This window comes from Streptopelia decaocto, assembly GCF_964273445.1.
Source record: "Streptopelia decaocto genome assembly, chromosome: Z".
Taxonomy (NCBI): Eukaryota; Metazoa; Chordata; class Aves; order Columbiformes; family Columbidae; genus Streptopelia; species Streptopelia decaocto.
The window spans coordinates 44,764,685-44,778,960 of NC_138657.1; the positions used below are offsets into that span (position 1 = coordinate 44,764,685).

The window sequence follows — 14,276 nt, forward strand, 5'->3', positions numbered from 1 at the left end:
CCAGGTCTTCACTGCTGTAACAGCTTCCTATGAGAGACATCAGCAGGAACTTTTTAGAAGTCTTTTTTTCATTGTCACTTCCAACACCTTTACACACAGGATCCTTAATACCTTCAAAGAACTCTTCAAATTGAGAAGCATGACTTTCCTCTACAAAAGCAGTGTTGTTTTTTTTTTTTTTTTTCTCCTTATTATTCCAGTCTACAAATTCTTCAGCATGGTTTTATCCACCTTACACGATATGGAAGTCAGACTGTCTTGTGCTTCTCTTGATTGCCTTGTCAAGCTCTGGAAAAAGATTATGTATTTTCCACTCTATATTCCTCTTTACTTAGGTCACCTTAAGCCTAGGTTTTTGCAGAATTAATAGTTTGACAATTTCATATTAGATGCTTTAACACTTCAGCTGAATAGTGCCTGGCTCTGGTGAATTCTTACTGTTAATGTGATATTTTTTAATGCTCACCTGATGCTTAATTTTAAGAGAATGCGTTATATATCACCAGTCTAAAGAGGATCTGGTGTGGGGTTGGATTTGACTGTCTTGGCAATAATTTCAGGAAACAACAGATCATCTAGGTTTTCTGCTTTGCCCTTATCTTCTTTTAGTACTGTCTTTTATTTCTTCATTATCTAGTGACTTATTGCATTGAGGTAGCAAGCTGTCTGTAACTATCAGATTCTACTACGTTTGAACTCAGAAATAGTAACAGGAATTTTGTCAGATTTTATTGCTCTCTTACAGATGGCTGTGTAGTTGACTGGCAAGTTTTCATTATACTTCCGTGTACTACCTAGGTATAGGCCTACCCATTAGACCAGTACTTGTTTTACCAGTTTTAGATTCTACTGATGACCTGTATGCAGATGAAAATATTAACATAGATAAAAAGTCAATGGTATTTGGAATTCTGAAGAAAATTTAGGTTTGCATTTTATTTTTATATTGACAAAATTCTCCATTCTAACATATGTGATAGAGTAGTTCTTTAAAAAAGGTGTGCTTTTTCCGTGTGCAGAGAGCAGAAGATGCTGCTTGCTTGTGTTTAAGTGGCTCCTATCTGTTTTTTAAAGTAATAAATGGAATTTTAGGAAAGGGTTTGTTTTACCATGTGCAGTTCTTTAACATCTGCTTGAAATCTGAATTTGCCCAGGTGCTGATGGTGGCATATGTTTTACTTTCACAAGTCCCATTTGAACCAGGAAAGGAATTAAAAATAATGTTCCTGTCCAGTGATATTGTGGTGTTTCCAGCTGGTTTGTATTTGTGATGGGAAGACTGGAGCCAAATTTACTGTAATGTTTTGCTCTTACTTGTAATTTTTTTTGCTGGTGAAGACTTTCCAATTTTGCAACAAGTATTTTTTTTAATCTATTATTAATGATGCATTTTTTCTCCTTTCCTGTCTGCTTGCATAGCTGCTCTTTCTTTGCAGTGACTGAATGTAAGCATCACGTACAGTCTTTTCTATTTTTGGTAATGGAGAATTGAAGCTTTGTATTTATATTAGGCAACACTTTGTTTCTAGAATGTCACTAAGTAACCAGAAAGAAATACTTAATAATGTCTGCTTGAATATGAACTGAAACTCTGCCTTCATAAGATTTTACAAATTTGTCCATGATTAGTGGTTTGTTTTAAATAATGGAGATCTGCAAAATAGCTCTTTTTTCTTTACCCTTACACAGTGTCTTTCAGTTTTGCTTAATGTGTCTTTTCTTACAAGAGCATTGCTAAACCAATATTGAGTGTCCCATGTAAAGTTTTAAATGTAGATGACACATTCTGGCATGAGATTGAGAGTGAGCACTTAGTATTGGTCCAGATGTAGTTTATACGTTTCACTTGTAAGCCTGTTTCTTACTATTTTTTTTATGTTTTATATGTTTTTTTCTTAATATAAAACCTCAAAGATACAGCCTTCTGTTGCAGCTTGCTTCACTTCGATGGCAGTCATGAGTTGCCAACTTGGAATTTTAGTGCTGCAGTTATTTTAACTTTCTGACCTCTTACTATTCTAGTTATTGGAGTAATTAGAGCCATATAGGACATTTCTGTGCCTTGATTGGTCTCTTTCTTATGTTGCCACTTGTTTTCTTACAGTCTAGTGAAAATACCACTACTGAATTTGTCTTTCTTATACTGGCTTTTGGTCTCCCATGCTTTAATTTTTCTTATTGTTTTTTTCAAGGGGAAAGTTCAGAAATACATGAAATGATCTAGTTTTCTGACTACAATACACTGTGTCATGAGAAATTCCAATAACTTAAAAGTAATCTTTGGTTACATTTGTTGTATGTGTTGAGACAAAATTATTTCTTCCCTCAAAATTGTGTGTATGAAGTGACAGTATACTACTACTTACAGTCATTTGAAAAGTCTTGTTTTGGTTTTCTTGAACTTTTGTCTCTTTCTAATAATAAAAAAAAAATCTGTCTTCTGGTAATAAGCTGAAAAAGCAAAGCAATTTACCTAAGTTGAACTTTTGTGATGTATTTGAAAATGGTGAAATAATTTAAAAAATTGTTCAATCTGTTTTTCTTTCACAGAGTTCCCAGAAAATAAGTGTGAGTTTCAGAAAGTGAAAATCAGAAGTAGCTGCTGACATAAAGAGTACTGAAGATCATTTCTTGAGGAAAATTATTTAAGGTATGGGAGCTGGTTCATATTTGACACATTTCACATCAGATATATGTATAGATAATATTCTGAGTATATGGTTAGTGTAAACAAATGGTAGGTAAAGCAGAAAGAGAGTCCTGGGAGTCAGGCTGCCCTGGAGATCACTCTGGGTTCCAGTTTGCACAATCTTCTGAAATTTTATGTGGTAACTGAAGCCAATAACTCTTTTTTTTCTTGAGAACTTAATATGCTAAAAGTGCTAGGCACTCTGAAAAGTCTGTCTTTGAGCGTTGTACATACCAGTATTAGCTGGTACAATGTTGACATTAGTTTATGTGTCCCAGTTCTTTGTTTAAAATAAGATTATTAGTCCTGCTTCGCCTCGTGGACTGTTAACACTGCTAATTTAAGCGGCAGTTTAAAGCCTATGAAGAAATTGGTACTTCTGTGTTTGAAAGAGCTAAGACTTTCCTGGTGTGCAGGAATTAACGAATAAGGAGTACACAGACTGTGTCTGCACTGCAGTACAGGGCTATAATTGCAGTTTACGTAAGTTTATCTTACCTAGTTTGAAGCTGATTACTATAGGAACACATTTTCGGTGTATACACAGAAAAGAGGGTACAGCCCACATTACAGAATCTATGCAAGTGTTTGGAAATTACTTGTATGTGTGGGATCAGATTTTCCATCATGTGCTGCATGTTTATCAGATGCAGGTGTTCTAGAGCTAGCTCAGACAGGTGTCTTTGACCTGCAGTTGTGTTACAGGACTTCATGAGGCAGCATTTCTTATCTGTTTATCAAATGGTGTCCATTTGGTACAGTAAGACTGGACTGTCATGTGAATTTAATGGCCTAATGTGTGTTGCAGGGGAGCAATGGATGGTTGCATGGGTACCTGGTTTGAGATATTTTCTGATTTTTGGGAGTCTGAATCTGCAAGTTTAATGGCCTGCTAACACAGTGTTTAGGAGCAAACTAGATTCTAACTAGTTAACCATTTTCCACAGCTGCAGTGCCTGAGAGCTGATGTTTTATTTGGATTTTTCTGTGCTCTTAGTACAGTAAACAGCAGAAACAAGTGTTTTCAGGTCGCAAGGAGTGGAACAGTGTAGTTGTCATTTATAACCTGAAGATACTGTCAGCTATACTTACTTGAATAAATATGTGGATTGGTTTTTAGTATCTGTCTTACATGCTTGTATATGTTCCTTCATAACTCTACTGTAAGTTAGGTACATTTTGCAGATCGAAACTGGAGGGTAGTTCTGAGCCTGAGATCTCTTCCAGTCATAGACAGGTGTTTGAAACAGTGCTCTCACCCTCCTTTCTGTCGCTTTTGAGGAGGTATATGTATGTGTTTTGTCTTATGGTTAGTTCAGGATTTAGGCATGAACTATGATCATGAGCCAGCACTGTGCCCTTGTGGCCAGGAAGGCCAATGGCATCCTGGGATGTATTAGAAGGGGGGTGGTTAGTAGGCCGAGAGAGGTCCTCCTTCCCCTCTACTCTGCCCTGGTGAGACCACATCTGGAATATTGTGTCCAGTTCTGGGCCCCTCAGTTCAAGAAGGACACGGAACTGCTGGAGAGAGTCCAGTGTGGGGCAACAAAGATGATTAAGGGAGTGGAGCATCTCCCTTATGAGCAAAGGCTGAGGGAGCTGTGTCTCTTTAGTTTGGAGGAGACTGAGGGGTGACCTTATTGATGTTTACAAATATATAAAGGGTGAGTGTCATGAGGAGGGAGCCACGCTCTTCTCAGTCACAACCAACAGTAGGACAAGGGGTAATGGGTTCGAACTGGAATACAAGAGGTTCCACTTAAATTTGAGAAGAAACTTCTTCTCAGTGAGGGTCTGGAGGCATTCAAGACCTGCCTAGACACATTCCTGTGTAGCCTCATCTAGGTGTTCCTGCTCTGGCAGGGGGATTGGACTAGATGATTTTTTGAGGTCTCTTCCAATCCCTAACATTCTGTGATTCTGTGAATAGTTGCTTTTTGTCACACAGTAAGTTTTACTTTCAATATGTCTCTCAATAATCTTTTTCTGCTTTCAGATGTGGTGAAGAGCCTGCATTTTCCCCTGTGTGGTATATAGTGCCTTAAAAAATGGGGTTTGGAGGTGACCTGAAGTATTCTCATGATGCTTTATTAAAACTGCAAGACTGGGAACTACGACTGCTGGAAACCGTGAAGAAATTTATGGCAATGCGAGTAAAAAGTGATAAGGAGTATGCCTCCACTTTACAGAATCTTTGTAATCAAGTAGATAAAGAGAGCACTTGTCAATTGGATTATATCAGCAATGTGTCGAAGGTAAGACTGAAGTATTTTGAATTTGGAATATCTTTGGAAATAACAGTGCTGGATTTATTTTTGTTTGTTTTAGTTTGAGTTGGATTCCTCTTCATTCAGCTATTGAGAGTTAATGTTGCCAGGGTATTTAGAATGGACTCCTTTTAGTTCCTCAGTGGAATATGCAGAAGTTGAGCTCCAGTGTTGCTATGGAAAAAATAGCTGAACTAGAATCAGTCCTAAATTCTGATATTCAGTGTTTTAGGTTCTTGGGTTGAACCTGCTACTTTGTTTAGTGTTTTGAAAGTAGAGTATGCTGTAGTAAGCTTTTCTTTTAAGACAGTAAAATAGGAACTATTGTTTATGTTGTATAGAATTTGTGACAGAAATAGAAAAATGCCAGGAAACTGAGGCAAAGCCTGGCATTCCAGCTGTTATTCACACTGCAGCATGCGTTGTAAAAACAAAACATTAATTCAGGATGTTTCTCATAATTGTGAAGTCATTTTGTATCCATTTAAAATAACTGTGTTGGCTTTTCTTGAAGGCAAAGCTGTCCTTCCCCCACATCATTGGTTTTCAGATTTAGAGCAAGTCCAGTAAAGGTACAGATGAAGCAAACTTCCCTATTTCACCTGTTTGTAAGCTTCACTCCTGACTTGGATTCCTTCCTGACTAGAAAAAACTATTCTGTTTTAACGGTTTATTCAATTTTTTGCACTTCTGCTGTTGCAATAGTTACACAGTCCTTTCAGTCTGGCATGGATCCTGTTCCCCTCCCTGCATGAAAACACCCTTTTTGGGTCAAGTTAAATTTTGGACAAGTTTGTTTTTATGTAGTGGGCTTATGGGGTGGCTGCTTGAATACTAGCTATGGCATAGCTTTAAGGAATATGACTGTTCCTTTTGCAGCAGTCTAGATTTATGCTGGATTAAAGTATGTGGAGGGTGTGTGTGGCTTGAAAGCTGCACTGCTATAGCTGCCTGCTTCAGGTGTCCCAAAAGTAGCACCACACAGTGTTTATCTGTAACAAATTTGGTTGTTGCTTCTGTCCCCCAAAATAATTCTTCTCCTGTAAATTGACATACAATCTTTTTTTTTTTCCCTCCATCTATGTGTTTTGGTGGTGTATTTGAAATGCTTTTCACCCGCTTACGTTTCTTGTACACAGTTTGTTATAGAGCTTGCTATTTCAGTTGTGATGGTTTTGCTAAATAAATGTTAAAGCATTGTCATTAAACTAAGATTGGCAGAAGTCAGGTATTCTTCTTCAAGCTTTCTATTGTTGGATCCTAAAGTTTTGTATAGAATTATTGGTGCTATGGCTAGTAATTCTTGCTATTGCTGCGCCTCTGGAACAGCTCTTATATGCTAGCTAAATTGTATTACAATTATTTTAGGCAATGGAACAGAGTGGATTAGGGCTAGAACAGCAAAGGAGCATAGGCATTAGAATATTTAGTATTTTAAAGTATAAGCAATCTTTTGCCTTCATGTAGCTAATTCACTCTAGGATGGTTCATGTCACTGACATGGACACTTCCTGTGCGCAAACAAATTTTAAAAAGCTGATGATCTGACTTAAGCCATGTCCTTTTCAGGTTGTAGAAGGGCATGTATCTCACAGTTTGAAATCTCATTTTGGATATAGGCACTCAAGATGTTCTTTCTTTCGTGATTATTTTTGTTCTTTTTTTTTTTTTTTTTCCCCTCTTAAGGATGTGCCATTTTTCTCTCAAGCCCCATCCCTGATCTCTGCATCTTTGTATAACAGCAAAAATATCCGTATGCTACTGACAGATCTTTTGTATGGGCTTGCCTTGAAATTTCACTGTCACCTTGGATTTTACAGTTGTGTAGTGGCATGTTTCTTATTGGTTTTAGCAGTTAAAATGTCTGAATTATTGGTTAATTTACTCATCTCATTCTAGTTTACTCTTTCATGGTACTTTTTCACCCTGACATTGTACACAATCAAACTATGACACAAATATTATGGGACATAAATCTAGTATCTCACACCTCTCAAGACTTAAAATACCTGTATATTAAATTTTTGGTATTGCGTATCATCAAAACCATATACCAAGCTGTCTAATCTTTTATTTTAAGTGTACAGCAAGAGTGAGCCCTTTGAGAGAAATAGTATTTGGGAAAGTCTGTCCTATTTTTTTGTATGCAGAGGAAGCAAACTTGCTGGGAGGTGTAGTGGCAACAGCTGCTAATGCTAGAAAAGCAGTATTTTTAAGTGCTTCCCAACAGCTCTTTTGTGTGCATATACTTCTAAAAAATACTATTAAACCAAACAATATTATATTTTATTGCTTTTGATGGATTGTGATCATTTTCTGTGAAAAGAAATGTTTTGCCTTCTCTGCAATCCCCACCCAGCTGCTTTTGTGTCCCATATAAATCTCAATATTTGAAGCCTTTCCTCAAGTATAGCTTTTCACTGTAGCTTTTCAAATTTTAAAATAATTAAATATAATCATACAAAACACAGAAATCCTCTTTAACCAATGTTTTCTCAGTATGGAAAGAGGGATGTAAAGAACACGAAAATATGCAAATGATTTTTTTAAATGGAAAGGGAATTTTTCACTGTGTTTCTGACTTATTCAGGTTCATTTGGTGAATTGTAAGCTAAGTATTTCTTTAGAATACCTGTTGAAAAATACTTCTGTTGTGAATTTCAGGGTTTATTCAAACAGTACTTGTCTCATCAGTCATAAATCAGCTGTAAAGAAAATGAAGAACTCTGACTACATTTTCACCTCTGAGTGTGCTCTTAATGAATTCTTCTATAACCACAAGACCCACTCTTCTCAGATGGATGTTTAATGATGTTTTTATCCTATGCAGCTTTGTAATATTTGTAATGGAGAGATTAAATAGTTTTCAGCTATAGCTGCAAAACTTTAGGCCATGACCTCTTACAACACCACACTTCAAGCAGTCTGAGATCCTCTATGCCAGTCTGTGGGATGTTTACAAGCTAAAGGAAATATTAAACATGGTTTAATATATAGAGGAATTAACTGTCATTTGTTTCCTTCTCTAGAATCCAGTTTGCATTGTAGCATTGTCATGTGGAGATATATTAATATGTATCTATGTTTATATATGAGATGTAAGGAAACCCCAAAGGACCAAACAAATTAATTTTCTAAGTTTCTATGATCTAAGGTGGATTTCTGTATTCAGTAAGAGTAAGATAAATGCTAGTAAAACTAGCATAATAGCTGCCTTCAAAACCTGATAATTATATGGCATGTAGTCATTCTGAAATTTTACATACAGCATAGCATTTGAGATCAAGGAGTTATCAATACTGTTATCAATACTGTTTCCATCAACAAAGTGTGACAGGGGTCTTTAGGGTAACAAATGCTTTTATTTGAACTGAACTTTAATTTCATGTTTGTATCTGTGTTGCATTGCAATCTCTCTGCTCACCTTATAGTTCTTAATCAAAATTCTAAGCCACATGCAGCACATCAAGCCATCCTGGAAACTGACTGGCAGAATGGCCAAGGAAGTTATTGAAGTAAGGTACACAAGGACATTGGGTTACTATGACGGATGATAAACTGCTTGTGTCTCTTAACCTGTTAGCACCTTATGCTTTGACACTGATGGCCTGACTCTGAGGCTGTCAGTTGTGTGTAGCAGCTAACAAATAGTATCCTCTTAAACAGCAAGCACTCAAATGCATATAACTGGGAGTTATTTCAACAAGGACAGAGAAGTCAGCTTGAGCAGAGTGGCTGTGGCTGGGAAACAGAAGAAAAAAGGGCAGAGAAATATACTTGTTGGGGTGTTGGGGATGTATGATTCCAAAAAACGCTGTAAAGCTTTAATCAGTGTTCAGAAGTGCTAGGACAGTGATGAAGGGTGACCATACAAAACTGTATTTTATGATTGAATGAGTAAGTTCGGGGCACGATTTTGCTGTAGCAGGAAGAACTTTACTTGACAAGATCTCAGGCGAATTTGGGTAAGTTTAAAATTCCTTTTTAAATTAATTGTTTTAAACAGGGATGCATCTTTTCCCACAGACCATATTCATGATTTGACTATTTGTAAATTTGTAAGCTGGAATAAGTAAGTGCTTTTCTTTCTTTCTTTTTTTTTTTTTTTATAGTCTTGGTTACTTGTGGTACAGCAAACAGAACAGCTGAGCAAAATAATGAAGACACATGCAGAGGATCTTAATTCTGGGCCTTTGCATAGGCTTACAATGATGATCAAAGATAAGCAGCAAGTTAAGAAGAGTTATGTAGGTGTTCATCAACAAATTGAAGCTGAGATGTATAAGGTATTTTATTTAACGGTGCTTTATAAATTTATTATGATGTTGTATGTTTAAAAAGTGATATATTGAGGGTGGATTTTTTTAGTTCCTCTGTTTTTGTTAGTGCTATGGTGAAAGTAGGGATTTGTGATACATAGAATATCTAGTTTAAATTCTAGTTATTTCCTCCACATGTTCTTTTCTCTGCTAGCTGACAAGGGAGAGATGGAAAACTTTCTTTTATATGAATTTCTATGGACAGATAGCGCTGAAAATGCTCTTGTTCCAGTAGAGGATGATTCTGTATGACACTTCTCTATTCTATCTCTCCTCCTGTTCTCATTCTACTCCAGACATCCCTGGGACCAGGGCACTGAAGACTTATGTTGATGAATGCACTTGACAGTCCATACTGTTTTGGGTGGTGAAAGGATTCTAGTCCCTATTCTAAAATATAAATCAAGTGTAAACCAAACATTAAGGCTGCAAGTGGAGCTCTTCAGGGCTTTTTCTATTATATGTCAGTTGTCCTGTTTATGTTGAAAGCACTGTTTCTAGTCAGTAAAGCTGACAGAAATTACAGTTTCATTCAGGTGCTCTGGGGGAAGTTTAACTGCAACTGTCAAAAATCATCTTGATAATCTGAAAGGTCCACTGAGAGAAGGAAAAGCACTGTTTCTTCTTTCTTCCAGCAGAGAATTTGAGAATTGGAGTAGTGTAATAAAAATATAACATCTGAGTAGAACAGTACAAATGTCATGTACTGATGAGTAAGCTTCTTTGGCTGGTTATGAGAAGAACTTTAAACTAGTACTAAACATATATCAAGTTTGGCTGTAATAGGAATACTTCGATAGTATGCTAGGATCTGGGCGTCTTCCCCAGGTATTGACTATGGAGAGTACATGCTATTTGATGTGTACTCAGTAGGCTGTCTTATCTGATAAAATTTCCAAGCCAAGTAATCATTCATAGCCACTTATGGATTGGTACATCTCAAAATAGTCAGGATGGAAGAAGAGGGAAAACTGCATACATTATAAATAATAGAAGTTAAATATATAGACAATTAGAGAGATGCAAAAAGAAAGACATGTAAGAAAGGTGGGATGACACAAGACTGCTGGAAGTTCAGGTATACTTTTAAAAGAGACTGCAAAACATGTTTTTTCTGTTAATAAGTTCATTGTAATAAAATCTCTAATAAAACTGTCTTTTAAAAATAGGCTTTTTTAAAAAAAAGTCACGCGTAATGAGCACTCGCTAAATGATTAATTACAGACCATATTCATTTTAATGGCTATGCAACTATGCTAGTTTTTTGGTCTTATAAATGTGTTTGGGGAAACACTTGACCGACTTATTTCCTTATATGTTATTTGGCAGCAGAGGTGCTCTTGGTGTTGTTTTTGTCTGTTGGTAGAACACCATCGAAGAGTCACTAAAATATATTTTATATTTATTGCAAATATTTTGTAATGCTAGTGGCCTATTCTTAATTTTCCAGTGTTCTGTAAGAGAAGTAGTTCCTTATTACTTATGTCTCAATTGTGTTCACTTCTTCCTAATTTCATCTTTTTCTCCATTTCTTATCTTGTATTTATAATACAAGTTTGTCATAAAGTTATTTTTTCCTGGATCACCCCTATTAGTGTATAATAACAACAGGTGTTAGTATAACTTACAGCGTGTAGAAATAAGAGATGAGAATTTGAGATTGATGTGGGAAAAGTTCCTGCCTTTAAATTAAATCTTTGCACAGTTGGCCCAGGAATAGAAACTGTAGATAGGACCTTGTTGGTTCTTTCAGGAATTTCGTTAAGTTTTGAGATGTTCTTGATGGTGAAAATAGTGGTATCTGGTCCTTGCCTCATGAAAAAGGGGGGGCTGTGAACTCCAGCCTTCTTCATGCCAGCTGCAAGTGGAGCAGTTATTCTTTATAATAGACTTTTTTTTTCTGCGCATTCAGTGAGGGGAGCACTTTGATTATATTAAGTTCCTCTTCCACGATTCCCCATTGTGAGTGTATTTTTCTTTTTTTGTCAGAGCTCTAACTTTTCTTGACATGCCACCTTTTTAATATTGTAGTGGCCCATTTGTTATTAACTTTTTTTTGCAAGTTCATGATTTGTGTCTATTTCTGAACAGTGCACTGATTTTGTCACAATGAATAGATGTTGGAGATAGAACAGACAACTTTATTTTCCTTTTTAGGGATTTAAGTCATACAGCAGGTTGATTCGTGCGCAGTTACTTTTTCTAGTTGCTTTTCAAGCCTCTTATTTCATTCCACACATTTATTGATTTTGATTTTGTTACACCATGTAATATCTTATTAAGATTGTCTGAAGCCAATGGAAAGTGGTAACATCCTTACTTTGGAAAATAAATCCTATTAATTTTCTTTCACTATTGGTATGATGTTTTTCTATATGTTGAGAAGTATTTTAAATACTTTTAATATTTCTGTTTTCTTAAAGGTCACAAAGACAGAACTAGAAAAACTAAAATCTAGCTATAGACAACTAATAAAGGAAGTAAATTCTGCCAAAGAAAAGTATAAAGAAGCTGTGGCTAAAGGTATGACTGACTTGTGTTAATTTTGTCTATTTATTAGTGCCTTTTTCAAACCTGCTAGAACTCTTACAGTGAAACAGGGTGATGTTTTTGTTTTGAACAAGTTGATTACAATATAAAAGCTCATTTAGTATTTGAAGTAAGACAAGCTAATTGTCATTATGTGTACTTGGTGATACTCTTAAAAATCATAAGATAAAGGATAGCCCTTCTTTTAATATAAATGGTAAACTTTTTAAGGTCTTCTTTTACTCCTTTGGTGGACATATTTGAAATGTATAATTGTGCAAATGAACTGTTAATAGTGGTAGTGGGTTGCAATTCTGTCTCATCTACATTGTAGTTGCAGACTATTTACATCCTGGGACCTGTCATGGTTGCTGCAGTGGCATCAGCATCAGTTCTTGCAAGTTAGTATAAGGGATGTGACCTTTGTCAAGCTTAAGCAAAAGAGGAAAATAATTCATTTGTACACTGAGATATTGTGAAGATTTTTCGTTAATGCTGTGTCCAAACAACATGGATTTTTAGATAAGAGCCTTTGTTCTATGATGTATTGAAATCTGTTGTTAGTAATTGTTCTTATGTGCCTTTCTAAGATTTTTAAATTTTCTTTAGAGAAAATTAACTGGATGACAGTATATAATTCTAAGATCTATCTTGAGGCAGTGACACAAAAACTTAAAATGACAGTTATTGTCCTTGGTTCTGTTGTGCCATAATTTGCAGTGCAATATAGTAGCTTTTAGTGCTGAAAGACTGTTTCTTTCTAAATTTGTCTAAAATTTGGGGCAGTAGATGATATGTGAGTATAACAACAAAATAATGTTGGATAATAGAAGTTATACATAGAACATTTTAGCTTCAATTTTTGTTTCTTTTACTGATGTTCATATTTGCTTAGAAATGTAAATACATACTCTGTTCACTTTGTCTAGTTCCTTAGCTGCTTTTCTACACATAACTTTGATTTGGTTACTTGCTTTATCCCCAGGTAACTACTTTACATGGGAATACGTAATATTTGATGTAGAAAATATGTAACATGGAAAATATAAGAGTGTCATGATCTTAGTGTGTTTTTTTTATCCCATCTTACTGTTATAGCTCAGATCATTCTCCATTCCTGAAAAACCAAGCTTTCTCATTGAAATCAGAATGTTTTGGCTGTCAGCAGCTGCAATGTTTTGATGTGGTTCTGATTAACTGAATTATTATTTCTTTAGATAGATAGCAAACACAAGCTGTTTTTAAGACACTTCTTTCTCTTGTGGTTTTCCTTGACCTTCTCTTTCAGGCTTCCATTTAGTATTTGTCTTCTTGTAATTCATACTTAATTTTTACGAGGTGCTGGCTTAGGAGCTGTTCTGGGCAACCCTCTGTTAGCACTGCTTCTGCTTGGGCATCAGGGAAGCAGTTGGGAGAGTTGTGTTGCAGAGGGTCCATCACTGAGCTTTGGCTGCCACTTAGTCCCTAGGCTGGATTGTGCTGCCCTGTTGTGGCCACCAGTGTCTGAATCCTGTCTCAGTCGGAAATGAATGATTTATCTTGTTTGTTCTATCTCTTACCCGTCTAGTCATGTGTTGCTGCTCCTTTCTGGAACAACGATTTCCACAAATGCAGCCTGATTGATTGTGCTTGGGCATGGAGACCTCAGGTGTCAGGCAGTCTAGTTGATGTTATTCAGCTGGATGATAGTTTTTTGCCTTTTTTTTTTTTTTCCACTTCTTAATTCTTCTGTTTCTTTAATGTATGGTGAGAGAAAGCAAGCTGAGAGACAATAAATCAGCAAACTGAACTAGTCCAGTGCCTCTCTGATAAGGCATCCTTCAGCAACAGGGACTATGGACAGATTGATTTCAGTAGTTTCTTCTGGATTGGCGAGTGTGTGGGGTTTTGTTTGTTTGTTTGTTTTTGGTTTTGTTTTGTGTGGGGTTTTTGTGTGTGTGTGTGTGGTTTTTTGTTCTGTTTTGTTTTTTTAAAGAAATGTGTGCTGGGAATGCAGAGCATGGTCCTTTTCAGAATTGGGGCATTAGGGCTTGCTGGGGTCATAGGGTGTGTTGGGGTCATTGGGGAAAAATATAGGATAAAAACTTACTAGATAGCTTTTCCATAATTAAATGGACAGCCCTCTGAGATCTTTTGGATGTGTGATAGTGAGAAAAAATGGTGTAATCTTGCAACAGCATTCCAATATAACACTCACAGATCATGTACAACCCTGAGCCTACAATGCCGTGCTAATTTCAAGTGTGATATCTCATTACACTTTGAATCTCATTTGATTGGATCAGTAGCTGCTTCCCCTTCAGTTTCCACAATTATTTTTGTTTCTGCAGACTTGTGCATCTTTATTAAGTGTAGTTCAGAGTGTGTCTTTCGGGGTTTCTCGTGTTTTTGTCCTTGATATCTTTGATTAAACATTACTTATTGCTATATATATAAAAAAAACTTAAATATGGAAATGATGAATACACAAAA

The 14,276-nt window shown here is 36.1% G+C and overlaps 1 protein-coding gene across 6 annotated transcripts in view; it reads left to right on the plus strand.

Moving 5' to 3' along the window:
• FER (FER tyrosine kinase) overlaps positions 1–14,276 on the plus strand; it is a 162,659-nt gene that overhangs the window by 9,529 nt on the left and 138,854 nt on the right. For all 6 annotated transcript variants that reach the window (XM_082075066.1, XM_082075069.1, XM_082075071.1 and 3 more), the window contains exons 2-5: positions 2,551–2,650; positions 4,686–4,944; positions 9,069–9,242; positions 11,699–11,798. In XM_082075066.1, coding sequence (XP_081931192.1) covers positions 4,738–4,944; positions 9,069–9,242; positions 11,699–11,798 — 481 coding nt within the window. In that variant the 5' untranslated portion in view covers positions 2,551–2,650; positions 4,686–4,737. The remainder of the gene's footprint in view (positions 1–2,550; positions 2,651–4,685; positions 4,945–9,068; positions 9,243–11,698; positions 11,799–14,276) is intronic.